This window comes from Entelurus aequoreus, linkage group LG27 (assembly GCF_033978785.1).
Source record: "Entelurus aequoreus isolate RoL-2023_Sb linkage group LG27, RoL_Eaeq_v1.1, whole genome shotgun sequence".
NCBI classification, from domain to species: Eukaryota; Metazoa; Chordata; class Actinopteri; order Syngnathiformes; family Syngnathidae; genus Entelurus; species Entelurus aequoreus.
Genome location: NC_084757.1, coordinates 6,913,186 through 6,930,277, shown reverse-complemented (window position 1 = coordinate 6,930,277; position 17,092 = coordinate 6,913,186). Strand labels below are relative to the sequence as shown.

Genomic DNA, 17,092 nt, shown 5'->3' with positions numbered 1-17,092 from the left:
CAAATGCAATGATTTGATGTATTCAAATGAAATTCCATCATTCTCTCGTCATTAGCGCAACACGAAGTGTTAGCGCCCCCTGGTGTCCAATCAACGACATGGATAGGGAAAATATTGTAACACCTTTTATTTACACTTGAATAACTTAAATGACATTTTTACAAACAAAGTCAGAAATGCTCCTCCCTAAAATGATCTTTTTCCTTTTATGGAAGATTTTTTTTTTTAATATATTTTGAAGGAGGGCTGTCAAAATGAGTGAGTTAACTGGTGATTAATCACAAAACATTGTTCATGTACACACATAGCTTACATTTATTTTGACTGTACAATCCCCTTGACCTTAATTGCTATCGGGTCAATGCATGTGTCAGTACAAACATGAGTGAGGAGACGCCAGCTGGTGCGCTCGCCGGCATATTTCCCTCCAAAATACAGCCTGAAATAACCTTCGACAAAACAGTTACCAAGTTTTGTTAAAAATAAATGACAAAACATTACATTCTGACAAGACTATCTGGGTCTTTTCTTAAGCACATTTGAATTGTGCAAGGGAGTTAAAGCATGATTAAACCAAATTCCAAAAAGTGATTCATCTTATTTAAAAAAAAGAATCATTTGACAGCCCTATTTTAAGCAAATACATGTCGGACACACAAATGTTTCACAATCATGAAGATCATAGCACTTACTAGATCACGATGGTCCTATCCTGCTCACAGCCACTTGGCATGTTGTGATGACATCACCCTTTATAAGTACAAACAACAGGAAGTGTCCCTCTGCGAGTGGGCGTGTCTACGTGACCTCACAGAGACAGGTGCGGCTTCCTGTACGTCTGGTTGGTGATTGACAGGCGGGTCAGGCGTGCGCCGTAATAGTCGACAATGTAGTCGGAGCCGTCCGATGGACCTACGATCTGAACGCCACATCATGCGAGTTAGCGCTGGCGTGGACACACTTTCAATGTTACCTTTAGCTGCAACGCTAAAGGCTTCCCACATGGCTGACGTGCCGACTCACCTGCATGGTGATCAAGATGAAGTCTACCAGCGTTCCGATGCCGCAGAACCCCACCGTGCAGAACTTCAGCAGCCCTGACGGGGGAGACAAGAAGCTTGCTGATGTGTTCAAAGTGACAATCACACAACATGTGTGTGTACCAAGTGCCGGGTATCCCAGGTAGAAGCGGTCGGCGCCCAGCCAGCCCAGGAAGAGAGACAACGCCACCGCCACCTTGTAAGAGTATCCACTCCTGACAACACACAAGGGTTGACAAAAAGTGTATAACATTGAATTGTGTGTGTGTGTGTGTGTGTGTGTGTGTGTGTGTGTGTGTGTGTGTGTACTCACACGTTCCTGCAGGGAATGGTTTTATTAAAGCCCACCTCATCCCCACTGAACCTGAACTCTGTCCCGTTGGATAGTCGGCAAGTGACGTTTGGAGCTGGGAGACATTCCACTGGACACACAAACACACTGAAGGTGAGCAAAGAGAAGAGCCTGCATGTTGAAGTCATGCAGACACTAAACAAACACACTGAAGGTGAGCAAAGAGAAGAGCATGTTGAAGTCATGCAGACACTAAACAAACACACTGAAGGTGAGCAAAGAGAAGAGCATGTTGAAGTCATGCAGACACTAAACAAACACACTGAAGGTGAGCAAAGAGAAGAGCCTGCATGTTGAAGTCATGCAGACACTAAACAAACACACTGAAGGTGAGCAAAAAGAAGAGCATGTTGAAGTCATGCAGACACTAAACAAACACACTGAAGGTGAGCAAAGAGAAGAGCATGTTGAAGTCATGCAGACACTAAACAAACACACTGAAGGTGAGCAAAGAGAAGAGCCTGCATGTTGAAGTCATGCAGACACTAAACAAACACACTGAAGGTGAGCAAAAAGAAGAGCATGTTGAAGTCATGCAGACACTAAACAAACACACTGAAGGTGAGCAAAGAGAAGAGCCTGCATGTTGAAGTCATGCAGACACTAAACAAACACACTGAAGGTGAGCAAAAAGAAGAGCATGTTGAAGTCATGCAGACACTAAACAAACACACTGAAGGTGAGCAAAGAGAAGAGCCTGCATGTTGAAGTCATGCAGACACTAAACAAACACACTGAAGGTGAGCAAAAAGAAGAGCATGTTGAAGTCATGCAGACACTAAACAAACACACTGAAGGTGAGCAAAGAGAAGAGCATGTTGAAGTCATGCAGACACTAAACAAACACACTGAAGGTGAGCAAAGAGAAGAGCCTGCATGTTGAAGTCATGCAGACACTAAACAAACACACTGAAGGTGAGCAAAAAGAAGAGCATGTTGAAGTCATGCAGACACTAAACAAACACACTGAAGGTGAGCAAAGAGAAGAGCCTGCATGTTGAAGTCATGCAGACACTAAACAAACACACTGAAGGTGAGCAAAAAGAAGAGCATGTTGAAGTCATGCAGACACTAAACAAACACACTGAAGGTGAGCAAAAAGAAGAGCATGTTGAAGAAAAAGAAGAGCCTGCATGTTGAAGTCCTGCTGACAGACACTAAACAAACACACTGAAGGTGAGCAAAGAGAAGAGCATGTTGAAGAAAAAGAAGAGCATGTTGAAGTCATGCAGACACTAAACAAACACACTGAAGGTGAGCAAAGAGAAGAGCATGTTGAAGAAAAAGAAGAGCTTGCATGTTGAAGTCCTGCTGACAGACACTAAACAAACACACTGAAGGTGAGCAAAGAGAAGAGCATGTTGAAGAAAAAGAAGAGCCTGCATGTTGAAGTCATGCAGACACTAAACAAACACACTGAAGGTGAGCAAAGAGAAGAGCATGTTGAAGAAAAAGAAGAGCCTGCATGTTGAAGTCATGCAGACACTAAACAAACACACTGAAGGTGAGCAAAAAGAAGAGCATGTTGAAGAAAAAGAAGAGCCTGCATGTTGAAGTCCTGCTGACAGACACTAAACAAACACACTGAAGGTGAGCAAAGAGAAGAGCATGTTGAAGAAAAAGAAGAGCATGTTGAAGTCATGCAGACACTAAACAAACACACTGAAGGTGAGCAAAGAGAAGAGCATGTTGAAGAAAAAGAAGAGCTTGCATGTTGAAGTCCTGCTGACAGACACTAAACAAACACACTGAAGGTGAGCAAAGAGAAGAGCATGTTGAAGAAAAAGAAGAGCCTGCATGTTGAAGTCATGCAGACACTAAACAAACACACTGAAGGTGAGCAAAGAGAAGAGCATGTTGAAGAAAAAGAAGAGCCTGCATGTTGAAGTCATGCAGACACTAAACAAACACACTGAAGGTGAGCAAAGAGAAGAGCATGTTGAAGAAAAAGAAGAGCCTGCATGTTGAAGTCATGCAGACACTAAACAAACACACTGAAGGTGAGCAAAAAGAAAAGCATGTTGAAGTCATGCTGACAGACACTAAACAAACACACTGAAGGTGAGCAAAGAGAAGAGCATGTTGAAGAAAAAGAAGAGCCTGCATGTTGAAGTCCTGCTGACAGACACTAAACAAACACACTGAAGGTGAGCAAAGAGAAGAGCATGTTGAAGAAAAAGAAGAGCCTGCATGTTGAAGTCCTGCTGACAGAAACTAAACAAACCCCAAGCTGTGGCGTCTCGGCAGTTTTCCGGCTCCTGAGTGTTTTCGTCTATCTTGGGATCTTTGCACAAATATGTGAGCTCCGTCAAGGAGTCCCACAGGAAGCAGGAAGTATATACATCAGGTGTTTTCTACAGCGTTAGACCACCAAGTTGTATGCCTAATTGACTTAACATGCAACTCTGCATGTTTGATGTTCATTGGGCAGATGTTGGCCATTTCCAGGTGTTGTTGTGTAAGCAGCTCCTCCTACTTACTTCATCCAATTTACCCATACACATTACCCATTATGGAGGACGCTACATTTACAAGCGTTTAGGTTGTTGTTGAAGTATGTGGGCTACCAACATTAAGAGTCACAACTTTACCATAGAGCAGGGGTCTGTCATTCCAACACAACTGGCTGGCCTGTACACAAAATATACAGACGTCACCATAGGAAAAAAATCTGCTCAGTTACCATAATTGTCCTTTTTTTTATTTTTTTTACATCAAAATACTTTAAATTGAAAAACTTCACCACTGATAATTTTACGGTAAATTTCAAGTGGCAGTTTTTTTTTTACTGTAAAATCTCTGGCCATTTTGACAGAGCATTACTATTAGAGATGTCTGATAATATCGGCCTATAAATGCTTTGAAATGTAATATCGGAAATTATCAGTATCGGTTTTTTATTATCGGTTGTTTTTTTTGTTTGGTTATTTTTTTGTTTTTTTTAATGAAATCAACATAAAAAACACAAGATACACTTACAATTAGTGCACCAACCAAAAACCTCCCTCACCCATTTACACTCATTCACACAAAAGTGTTGTTATTAATATTCTGCTTCCTACATTATATATCAATATATATCAATACAGTCTGCAAGGGATACAGTCCGTAAGCACACATGATTGTGCGTGCTGCTGCTCCACTAATAGTACTAACCTTTAACACTTCATTTTACTCAATTTCATTCATTACTAGTTTCTATGTAACTGTTTTTATATTGTTGTACTTTCTTTTTTATTCAAGAAAATGTTTTTAATTTATTTATCTTATTTTATAATTTTTTTTTAAAAAGGACCTTATCTTCACCATACCTGGTTGTCCAAATTAGGCATAATAATGTGTTAATTCCACGACTGTATATATCGGTATCGGTTGATATCGGTATCGATAATTAAAGAGTTGGACAATATCGGATATCGGCAAAAAGCCATTATCGGACATCCCTAATTACTAGACATTGAAATAGAGAAGCAATTTATTTGTTTACAGTAAATGATATATTCCCTATTTTGACAGACATTGAATTGCAGTCCTAATGTTATTTGAAATGAATATATTCTATATTCCCTGTCTTTACAGTGCATTACTGTAAATGGGAAAATGGCACCGTTGATGATTTAACGGTAAACTTCTGGCTAATCTTCCATGTGCGCTGGATTGTATTTTGTCGTCATTATGAGTATTTTGCAGCAGGACAAGCGGTAGCAAATGGATGTAGCCACTAGCTATTGTTGACATGCGTTGTTGTTAGCGACACACATGTGAAGGATATTGTCCAAGTCTCAAGTTGTCGCAGTTGTCCGCGTCCTCCGCCACAACACTCCTGAAATGAGAATAGAGCAAAGAAAAGAAAAAGAAAATAGTCCACAGACCGGAGCGTAAACTAGCTAGCCTTCTTCGAGAGGACGCCATGTTTTGTCGATGACGTCACGAATGACGCCTTCAGGGTTGATGGGAAAGAGAGAGACGTCTGATAGTCTGGCGACTGGCAACACTGCGGACGTCTCCAAATTTGAGGATGTATGTTTAGATTTCATAAGATCTACTCATTGAAATTATTTAAATCAGGTATTTGGAAAACAAATATTACACACTTATTCGGATAGTTGTATTTTATATTTTTCAATGCAAAGAAAGGACAAATGTTACTTTTTGGGCGAGCACTCCCTCTTATTCCGACAGCAAGCGAACGCAGCATTAAAGCGACACTACTCTACCGAACTGGATTCGCTTCAAGTAAGTTTCATTTCAGTTGGAATCTTCTTAAAGCACTTTTGGAAGTCGGAGCAACTGTCGTCTGAATGGAGGTGTGCTCGTCCGAGGGTTGTCGCCTTTAGCTTCACATCCAAACCGAAGCGGAATTAGTGGGCGGGTTAGGATAAGGAGTTAGCATGCTAGCAGGCTAGCAGGCTAGTCCACGCACAACTTGGAAAAGTAATTGAAGGTAAAAAGTTGTAATGTACATATATATATATATATATATATACATACATATATATATATATATATATATATACACACACACTTATACACGCGGGTGTTGTGTTGTTAGTGGTTATTGCAGTTGTTGTGAAAGGTTGAGGCACCTGCTGGTAATGAACCTGCTACAAGAACTAACTAACCTGCTATACTAACTAATTAACCTGCTACAATAACTAACTAACCTGCTACACTAACTAACCGGCTACACTAACTAACCGGTTACACTAACTAACCTGCTACACTAACTAACTAACCTGCTACACTAACTAATTAACCTGCTACACTAAGTAACAATAATACATCACATTTATACTACAATCAAACTTTATTTTTCACCAAAACTTGTTTACCGACACTCGCCCCTCCCCCAACATGCCCAGTTTCACTTCCTGCTTTCGGGTGTGTAAATGTGTGTGTATATGTGTGCGTGTATAAGTGTGTGTACATGTGTGTGTATATGTGTGTGTGTGTGTATATGTGTGTGTATACGTGTATATATGTGTGTGTATATGTGTGGAGGATGCAGTTGTGGTTCGGTCCAGCTTTGTGTGAACATTGAGGCTCCATGCTGGGCCACAGGTGTCAAACTCAAGGCCACATCTGGCACGATAACCTGGAAATAATGTGCATACTTTTTTTTTCTTACTGAATATACAGTACAGGAAAAAAGTTTGGACACACCTTCTCCTCATTCAATCGTTATGTTCATGACTATTTACATTGTAGATTGTCACATCAAAACTATGAATGAACACATGTGGAGTTATGTACTTAACAAAAAATGTGAAAACATGTTTTATTTTCAAAATAGCCACCATTTGCTCTGATTACTGCTTTGCACACTCTTGGCATTCTCTCCATGAGCTTCAAGCACACCTGTGAAGTGAAAACCATTTCAGCTTGAAGCTCATGGAGAGAATGCCAAGAGTGTGCAAAGCAGTAATCAGAGCAAAGTGTGGCAATTTTGAAGAAACTAGAATATAAAACATGTTTTCAGTTATTTCACCTTTTTTTGTTAAGTACATAACTCCACATGTGTTCATTCATAGTTTTGATGTGACAATCTACAATGTAAATAGTCATGAACATAACGATTGAATGAGGAGAAGGTGTGTCCAAACTTTTGTCCTGTACTGTATTCATTGTTTCCATTTTGACAAAACAAATATGTAATACATGACATGTTTCAAACTTTAATGTACTATTATCTGCTCATACAACAAAGATTAGTATTAGAGATGGGAATTCTGGCTGGACAGTTATGGCAAATATGACAATCACAATAATTTTTTAAAATTAATATTTAAATCACAATTAAACCCATGATTAATTTATTTGAAAAAAAAAAAAAGTTTTTCCACCAAAACTCAACTTTAAATGAAGTTTTAAAAGAACAACCAGGTATAAATGATTACAAAATAAACAAAAACCAGTAAAGTATAAATAATAATGATAATAATAAAGTTAAATAACAATAGAAATATGAAAAAACAATAATGCTCAGTTTTTCCATTTTAATTTTCTTTAAATTCCGTTTTTCACCGTTTACACTTATTGTACATCTATAGAGTGTGTCATTAATAACATTTAATAAAATGTTGGTTTATAAATGCAAAAATCCTTACATTTATTGGTGCAACACATCTTTGGACAATTTTGACCAGTATTTTAAGCATAATAGTTATGTAAATGTATCAATGAGTGTTTTAAGTGCATTATGCATGTATAGTGTACTTTTTTCAATCCTTTATTTTGTTATTCAGTCAGACCGGATGTTATTGTGAAGGGGTTGGGGTGTGCTGTTGTTCTAAGCTTCAAGCTGACCACTTTAAAAACAAAAAGGAGAGTCTCTCAAGTTGCGACTGCTGTCCTTTTTGTACATTGATCTTACACCGATGATGTCGCTCACAACAACACACGCAGAGGAGATGTGTGGATTGTTTTTGCTAGCTTTAGCTTCAGAGTTTAGTCAATGTTTCAAGTGGCCGTCTCCACATTGTTTAGTTCAAGATAAGGCGGTTGAGTGTTTGTAGGATGAGTGAGTGTTTCTGGACACATTATGTTCCTTCTCCTCACAATTATAGCATTCCACTCACATCTATGTCCATTTCCGTGATATTCTGCGTATAACAGGGGATTTCATTTTATTGGCCAATTATGGGATTCCATACGGAAATCATATGGCCTTACTTTTTTTGTAGAGTTGAGTAATTATTAATTGGCATACTAGCGCTGTGTCAAATAAGAAGTAGCAACCATGGTGACTTCCTCCCCTCATACGCTCCTCATCTGTTTCATCCTTCCAAGCTCAGGGATTTGCATGCAAATAGCAAGGCCCATTAATCACCTTTTTTATTATAATATATAGTGGGAATATTTAGGCATCTAACAATTCAATTTAGAATCAATTCTTGATTCAACACAATTCTCAATTCAAAACATTTCTGGCAATTATTTTTTTGGTATAACAATTACAATAAAATCTTTTCAAAACAGATTATAGGTTACCAAACTTCCTTTTGGTTCCAGAAGTATGACGTATATGCAGCGAGTAAGAATGGGTACGGCCTAAAAATGTCTTTTTAAAAAGAGTTTTCTTAAAAAATATATGTTTTTTAATCAATTTTTTTTTTAAATTATGAATCCAAATAGAATCGGAATAATAGAAATCGCAATTCAGATGTGATACGATTTGTTTTGAGCACTCCTAATTATTTTATACCATATTACAAATCGTATGTAAAAATAAAAATACTTAAATATCTGCTTGTCAGCGTGACTTATTTCAAAACAAGTTATCCAATAATTTGAATGTACAACAACCAAATAACCAAATACGTAGGTAATTGTGTAAAAACTTAATGGAGTGATTCCACATTTATATTCATACATTCACTGTTACAAACAGCCCTCTGAAGGCAGTCATAACTTAGACGTGGCCCTTAATTAAAAAAAATAGTTTGACACCCTTGTGCTAAGCTAACTGACCCAAAAAGGCAAAGTGATATCTCACTGTTTGTTCTCAGTCAATCATTTTGTTATGGTAACTGTATTGTACTATGTATTGTAATAGTTTGTTTTGAACATGTATACAAAGTTACATTGAGGATTATTATTGAACATTATGTGCTTTCAGTTTCACTATTTAACATGTCCAGAAAGGAGTAGGAAGAAGCAGAGCTTATTTAATCCTACTCCTTTGCTGTGTCACAGCAGTTACTAACAGTATTTGTTTTTATAAAGAAAGAAAAGGATAAGTATGTGTGAGAGTACAGTTTGTAGATCGTTTTTACAATAATACAAATACTTAGGAGGAAATAAAAAGAAGTAAAGGTTGATAGCAACAATGTTTGGTAATAAATATGTCCAGAATGTGTAATAATACTACCTAATCAAAGGTAAAACAATGAAGAGTAAAAAGTAAGTCCAGCAGTAAAATAAACGTAAATATTGTATGACGAATATAATTGGCATAAATAATAAACAAATGATTATGTACAGCTGACACTGTGATTCAGAATTGTAATCGTTTTTCAAATGATTCGTTTTTTTGATGAAGTTTTGCTACAAAAGAATGTCTCAGTTATGGTATGTGGATCCTTCTGCAGCATTGCGTGCCCAAACTAAGTCTCTCTGCTTTTTGATTACTGTAAAATAAGCCACCATTGGACCAAGGAAAGTTGCAAGTTGTAGCACACTGCTGTGGGCTAGCGGAGTCATGACAGTGTGACGTGTTGTGCTGTTTAGCACATGTTTCAATAAAGTCGTGTGACCACTCGGGATGTGTCCATCAATTGGCCAATGACTTTGTTAAAAAGGTGTGTGATGGCCATTGCCGATTAATGTTTTTAAATGGCGATCCCGTCTGGCTGATGCTAATTATTTGTAGTCCCCCGGCTCACGAGCTGACTCGCAAGCACATTGTGGAGCCACTTCCCTAAGTTAATAATCACCTCCATCACATTTCTTAGTATCTTAAAGGGGAACTGTAGGTTTTTGAGAATTTGGCCTAATTGTTCAATATCATTATGAAAGACATGACGACGGATGTATTTTCTTTATTGTATTTTAAAGTCGTAAATAAAAGTCCGCTTATAGAGGAGCCAATGGGAGGTCCTTTATTCCGCCCATAAAACCCAATGAATAACCATCCAAAAAGCGCCAACAACACTCCATTTACATTTGGTGACATGAATATTAACCAAGTGTTAGTGATATTGTTATTACAAGCGCTAATGCAGACCAACTATTTATAGCGGCGCCAAGATCACAAGCTGGTGTACCAATGTTGACATGATCGAGTGGTAACCTGCTTCCTCCATTCTTTTGCTCGTGAAATTCTATTGTAGATAATAAATAATGTCTTTCAGTAGAATGATAAGCACGTATTCCGACAAGTTGGTACAATTTGACATCCAATTTGGACCCAGAAATGGCGAGAATGACACAAAAAGAGGCTGGGTTCCACCCCACTTTTCTTTGTGAGGATTATGAGCCATTTCTTCATCTAAATGGCAGTTGGCAGCCTAATGACAGTAGACATTGTACAGTAAGTGATGTTTTATTGTGTTTGTTGGCGGTCATAAATTCTGCAGTGAGTAGTAATCAGTGATGTTCTTAAAAAAAAAAAAAAAGCAAACATTGTGATGCCTTTTTCAAATGAATGCTCCACGTATGCTTAAAGTGATGAAAATACATCAATATTAGATGTTATTATGAGGTCCTTTCCTACATTACATATATACTTAAAGCAAAACCTTAATGGAGGTGTTTGGATGTTTTTAAGGGCTTTATAGGCAGAATAGAGCAACTCCAATAGGCTCCATATTAAGCAAACTTTGGAATGCACAAAAAAAAAAGAAAAATATGTGTTGTTGTCTTACATAAAGATTGTGAATGATAGGCAAAATTCCAAAAAAGTGCAGTTGCCCTTTAAGTACCTTTTTATAACTGGAGGATGAGGCTAAACATGTTACACACCGAGCGCAAGCCAAGGGTCGGCATGGTAACCGCCAAGCTAGCTTTAACCAACTCCAAAAAATAAGTGCTTAGTAAAGTTTAAAAAGTGTAGATGGAAGCATTTTACAGCAGAATGTTAGCAGATATGATCAGGAAATGTATAAGATTAATAAGAGATAATATGATGAATGCAGCTGAGATAGGCTCCAGCACCCCCCGCGACCCCAAAAGGGACAAGCGGTAGAAAATGGATGGATGGAATATGACAACTGCTGGCGTGTTAGCGTTGTCACAGTCAGTACACGACATGTAAAAGTAGCAATATAATCCATACTAGAATGATTAAGTCGACATTTTCATTTCTAAAAATCTTTGTTTTGTTGTTTTTGTTCATGTTTACAAACTCGGGCAATACCCCAGACAAGGTTTAAAAGTACTATATAGTAGTTTTTGCTGTCTGTTAGTTGTTGAGTACTATTGTACTATTTGTTTTGATCAAACAATTGTATGTCATAAAAGAGGATAAGAAACTAGTCTAAATAGGGTGTTAATGTTGTTAAAGTGCAAACAGCACTCACTATAAATACATAATAAAATATGTGTGCTCGGTGTTTGTATCGGCCGATCTCACTCCTGGATTCACATGGTCAGAACATCCCTAGTGCACACAGTCGTTGTCCGTGCTTTCCTGGCTATACACGTTGGTGAAGAAGGTGAGAAATGAACTGGTAGCGAACAATAAAGGTAAAAGTGGTGTCTAATGTTCCATCATTGTTATGTATTTCACACTGTCTTCTGCAGGTACAACTATAATTACTCTAAATAAAATGTGTTTAGTCTTCATATGTTTCATGATGGGATTTAGGTCATTTCGTACGCTATAATTGTTTTTGCTTTCTTATCATTTGCAACAAAAAAATGAGGCACTGCATCTTGTAAACACCATCTCTGCGTACTTCTTGTACCAGCACATTGTTTGACTTCTTTGCTTAATCTGTTTCATAGTTTTGCCTAGAAATGATGGAGATGAGCTCTTCCTACTCCTTTTCAGACATGTTGAATTGTCAAATATCACCACGTGATGTTCCTTCATGTAACTTATTGAACATGTCCCAAACAAATCAACCAAAGTGCGGCCCGGAAGCCATTTGCAACCATTCTCTAAATACTTTTTTTTTAAAACCAAAAAGCGCTAACAGGTGAAATGCAACGAGAGAAATTTGCAATGTGGACTCTGATGACAAAAAGCTGCCATTCAGGCTGTTATTTTCTTTAAAATTCAAAAATATTAAAACATTAAAATACATTTTGTTATAAATTATTGATCTATTCAATTACCTCACATTATATGTTCCACTTTGATTTTTTGGGGGGTAAAATCTTTGGGTAAAAAATGTTTGCCATATAAAAAACCAAGTTTTCCTTGATGAAAAGGACTACAACAAACACATTAACAATACACAGTACAGGACAAATGTTTGGACACACCTCATTCATTTCATGACTATTTACATTGTAGATTGTCACATCAAAACTATGAATGAACACATGTGGACTTCATGTACTTAACAAAAAAAAGGTGAAATAACTGAAAACATGTTTTAAATTCTAGTTTCTTCAAAATAGCCACCCTTGGCTGTGATTACTGTTTTGCACACTCTTGGCATTCTCTCCATGAGCTTCAAGAGGTAGTCACCTGAAATGGTTTACACTTCACAGGTGTCATAGTTTTGATGTGACAATCTATAATGTAAATAGTTATGAAAATAAAGAAAACGCATTGAAATGAGAACGTGTCCAAACTTGTGGCCTGTACTGTACTGTATATATATAACAATACAATATAATATTATAATAATGATAATCAACGGATAAATCTGAAGTTGATCTAAAAAATAAAAAAAATCACACTAAAATCCTTGGGGATCCAAAAGGGACCCACTGAAAGTGTTAAAATTATTTTTATTTTCAACACTTTGTGTTTTTTTGTTAATTGTCATTGCTGAAAAAATAATGAACTAAAATCTACAATGTTATGAATTATTGACCTATTTAAGGTTGCACTTATTTCACGACAAATATTCCACTTTGAATTTTTTTTGGGGAAAATATTGCATATTTTGTGTTTTTGCCATAGTTTAATTTGACAAAAAAGGCATAAAACATTTCAAAAAAATTTTTTTTTACTTTATATTGACAGATAAAACTGAAGTTGAACTAGGGATTTAAGCATTGAATGTTGATATAACAAGTAATATAATATGACTTATCTTTAACATGTTTATGACTGAGACCTTTCTGGGACCATGGGACCAAACTTCAGGGGAGCCCTAAAGGTTAAAAAAAAGTCTTTATGTGGAATAAGTTTGGACACCCCTGAAATCAACTGTACTGTGAAGATGATCATGGTTTACTAAGTGGACTTGAAGGAGGAATAACTGTCTTTTTGTCTTGGTTTCTAGATGGAATGAGCATGATTGAGAACATCGGAGAAGGTAACTTATCTCATTTCTACTTAGTGTAAAGACGGGACTAAGATCCACATGTAAAGTGCTTCCTGTGGGTCACCTCCAGTGTCGCCAGCCGAGCGCCAGCAGGTTCTGGAAGCTCTGGAGCGGCTGCAGGCCAAGCTGGTCCGGAAGGAGGAGTGGAGCCACTGCAGCGAGCGTGTGGGGACTCTGAAGGAGACCCTGCAGAGTCCCCTCTTCACTCACATCCTGACCCTGCAGCACTCCATCAGGCAGCTGAGGAACCAGGTCAGAACACAGTAGACTTCCTGTGAAGGATGGAATCAATCAGGTCTCTATCCCATGTTCACCTGTGACCGTGGTCCAGTGAGGACATAGTGCGCCTGCAGGTCTCTGTCCCATGTTCACCTGTGACCGTGGTCCAGTGAGGACATAGTGCGCCTGCAGGTCTCTATCCCATGTTCACCTGTGACCGTGGTCCAGTGAGGACATAGTGCGCCTGCAGGTCTCTATCCCATGTTCACCTGTGACCGTGGTCCAGTGAGGACATAGTGCGCCTGCAGGTCTCTGTCCCATGTTCACCTGTGACCGTGGTCCAGTGAGGACATAGTGCGCCTGCAGGTCTCTGTCCCATGTTCACCTGTGACCGTGGTCCAGTGAGGACATAGTGCGCCTGCAGGTCTCTGTCCCATGTTCACCTGTGACCGTGGTCCAGTGAGGACATAGTGCGCCTGCAGGTCTCTGTCCCATGTTCACCTGTGACCGTGGTCCAGTGAGGACATAGTGCGCCTGCAGGTCTCTGTCCCATGTTCACCTGTGACCGTGGTCCAGTGAGGACATAGTGCGCCTGGATCAGTATTCTGTGGCGCCCAGCCTCCACAATAAACAAGCCGTGCTGCAAATTAAGATAATGGCGGGCTTCATATTGTAAGTGCTGCGAAGGTCACGCCGGAGTCTATGAAGGCGTCGCCCAAGCCTTATTTATACCCCTCCGCCTCCCCCCACCTGTGCACGGATCTATCAAGCTTTAATATCTGCTGTCCCGCTTTGACTAACGGCCTTGTCCCGCCGCTATTGATGAAATGGCGCTGGATGTTGCGCCGTCAGCCCGGCCCAAATAAGCCTCAGACTGATACGCTTCCACAATGTGAGAGTAAAGGTCATTAATAGATTACCTGCTCACGGAGCACAGGAATCTATTGATTTTCTACACAGCTCACTCTCTGCTTCATTACTTCTTATTCCAACACGTCCTTGTGTCTCTGTGTGACCACACATTTTGTCCTCACGCATTTACACTAGCATTACCATCTACTGCAAACATTTATAGTATCATCAACATTTACTGAAACTATTTAATATTAGCATTAGCACTTACCATAGGCATCTACAGTATCATTAACATTTACTGTAACTATTTAGCATTAGCATTTAGCATTTACTATAAGGATTTGCCACGGGCATTTACTGTAACTATCTAGCATTAGCATTTACCATAAACATTTACAACATCATTAACATCATTTTGTATTACCGTTAGCATTTATTATTAGCATCTACCGTTCAGATTTATTATTAGCAATTTAGCATTAGCGATTATTATCGTTTACTGTTCGCATTTATTATTAGCATTTACTGTTAGTGTTTACCATAAGTATTTACAGTATCATTAACTGTAAGTATGAAGCATTAACCTTTCTTATTTGCATTAGCTTTTACCATGAGCATTTAACAATCACAATATTGCTTAGCATTTACCATTCGTATTTATTGTAAATATTTAGCATTAGCATTTGAAAATAGCATTTCTTCTTAGCATTTGAGATTAGTATTTACTATTATTGTCTACCATCATCATTTTCGGTATCATTCACATTTACTCAGATTATTATCATTAGAATTTCTTATTAGCTTGTGTCATTAGCATGTATTATTAGCATTTACATTAATATTTCTGATGAGCATTTACCATTCATATTTACTGTAAGCAATTTGCATTGGCATTTATTATTATTATCATTTACAGATGGCATTTACCATAAATAGTTATCGTTAGTCTTGGCCTTTCACATGTATTATTAGCATTTACGATAAGCATTTATTATAAGCAATTACCATAACTACTTATAACTGGCATTTACCATTAGCATCTATAACCAGCATTTTTTTCATTAGTATTTACTATTAGCATTTACTATATGTACTGTGCATTACTAGAGTATTAGTGCAGTGTTTTTCAACCACTGTGCCGTGGCACACTAGTGTGCCGTGAGACACAGTCTGGTGTGCCGTGGGAGATGATGTAATTTCACCTAATTGGGTTAAAAATAACCATGTTAAAAGTAACCATGTTATACTCTTAGGTGGCAGCAGGTAGCTAATTGCTTTGTGAATGTCGGGAACTGGGTTTGTGGTGATCACAATATGCAAGAGGCAGCGTGCAGGTCAAACGGTATCTAATGCTTAAACCAAAATAAACAAAAGGTGAGTGCCCCTAAGAAAAGGCATTGAAGCTTAGGGAAGGCTATGCAGAACGAAATTAAAACTGAACTGGCTACAAAGTAAACAAAAACAGAATGCTGGACGACAGCAAAGACTTGCAGCGTGTTGAGCAGAGACGGCGTCCACATCTGTACATGTCATGACAATCAACAATGTCCCCACAAAGAAGGATAAAAACAACTGAAATAGTCTTGATTGCTAAAACAAAGCAGGTGTGGGGAATATCGCTCAAAGGAAGACATGAAACTGCTACAGGAAAATACCAACAAAAGAGAAAAAGCCAGCAAAATAGGAGCGCAAGACAAGAAGTAAAACACTACACACAGGAAAACAGCAAAAAAGTCCAAATAAGTCAGGGTGTGATGTGACAGGTGGTGACAGTACACCTACTTTGAGACAAGCGCTATAGTCATGCATGCTGGTTATGCTTTAAAGTCATATCCAACAATTGCGAGAACGGCTGCTGAGTTTTATTTATTTATTTATTCTGCTGGTGGTGAAGTGAATTATATTTATATAGCGCTTTTCTCTAGTGACTCAAAGCGCTTTACATAGTGAAACCCAATATCTAAGTTACATTTAAAGCAGTGTGGGTGGCACTGGGAGCAGGTGGGTAAAGTGTCTTGCCCAAGGACACAACGGCAGTAACTAGGATGGCGGAAGCGGGGATCGAACCTGCAACCCTCAAGTTGCTGGCACGGCCGCTCTACCAACCGAGCTATACCTCCGCATTTTTTCAATGAAAAAAATGTGCCTTGGCTCCAAAAAGGTTGAGAAGCACTATTGTAAAGCCCAATAAAAGACAAGTGCTGGAGTGAATTGCATGCCTTGTTACTCCTCTGCAGCTGAGCAGCATGCCGCCAGACGTCGGCAGCCAGTTCAATTTCTCCAAAAAGGGTCAGCTGATCTTGAGCGCGGGGGGCTCAACTCAGACCAATGGCTGGCCTCCACCCACCCATCAGACCGACGACCTTCAGGAGTGGCTCTCGTCCGCTGCCAAGGTGCGTGCACGTGAACATGCACAACACTGCTCAGCCCTCACCACAACGTGTGCCCTCAGGGCCGAAACACAGAAGGCGTCAGACTGACTCGCCCACAGTCAGGTGGTCTTGGTTTCAGCGTGGTGGGTCTTCATCCAGGAAGCAGCAGTCAGGACGTGTTTGTCAAACACATCCAGCCTGGAGGCGTGGCCCACAGGTGACACGCCTCTCGGTTAAACACCTTTGGACTAAATGTCCTTTTTAATAGAGACAAGATGAACTGAGTCCAAGGTTTATGTCATGTTCTGC

The 17,092-nt window shown here is 38.8% G+C and overlaps 2 protein-coding genes across 3 annotated transcripts in view; one reads left to right on the top strand and one right to left on the bottom strand.

The window, feature by feature from the left end:
• Nucleotides 1–22: 22 nt before the first annotated feature.
• tm2d1 (TM2 domain containing 1) lies at nt 23–5,383 on the bottom strand. The gene is made up of 6 exons (XM_062039193.1): nt 5,165–5,383; nt 3,617–3,690; nt 1,354–1,462; nt 1,164–1,255; nt 1,024–1,097; nt 23–919 (listed from the first exon to the last, which is right to left on the bottom strand). Exons 1-6 carry the CDS (start codon nt 5,302–5,304, stop codon nt 809–811), a joined length of 600 nt encoding a protein of 199 aa, XP_061895177.1. The 5' UTR covers nt 5,305–5,383; the 3' UTR covers nt 23–808.
• The window catches only part of patj (PATJ crumbs cell polarity complex component), a 51,539-nt gene continuing 39,805 nt past the window's right edge, over nt 5,359–17,092 (top strand). For both annotated transcript variants that reach the window (XM_062039158.1, XM_062039159.1), the window contains exons 1-5: nt 5,359–5,628; nt 13,296–13,328; nt 13,408–13,589; nt 16,649–16,804; nt 16,864–17,000. In XM_062039158.1, the coding sequence (XP_061895142.1) occupies nt 5,535–5,628; nt 13,296–13,328; nt 13,408–13,589; nt 16,649–16,804; nt 16,864–17,000 (602 nt within the window). In that variant the 5' untranslated portion in view covers nt 5,359–5,534. The remainder of the gene's footprint in view (nt 5,629–13,295; nt 13,329–13,407; nt 13,590–16,648; nt 16,805–16,863; nt 17,001–17,092) is intronic.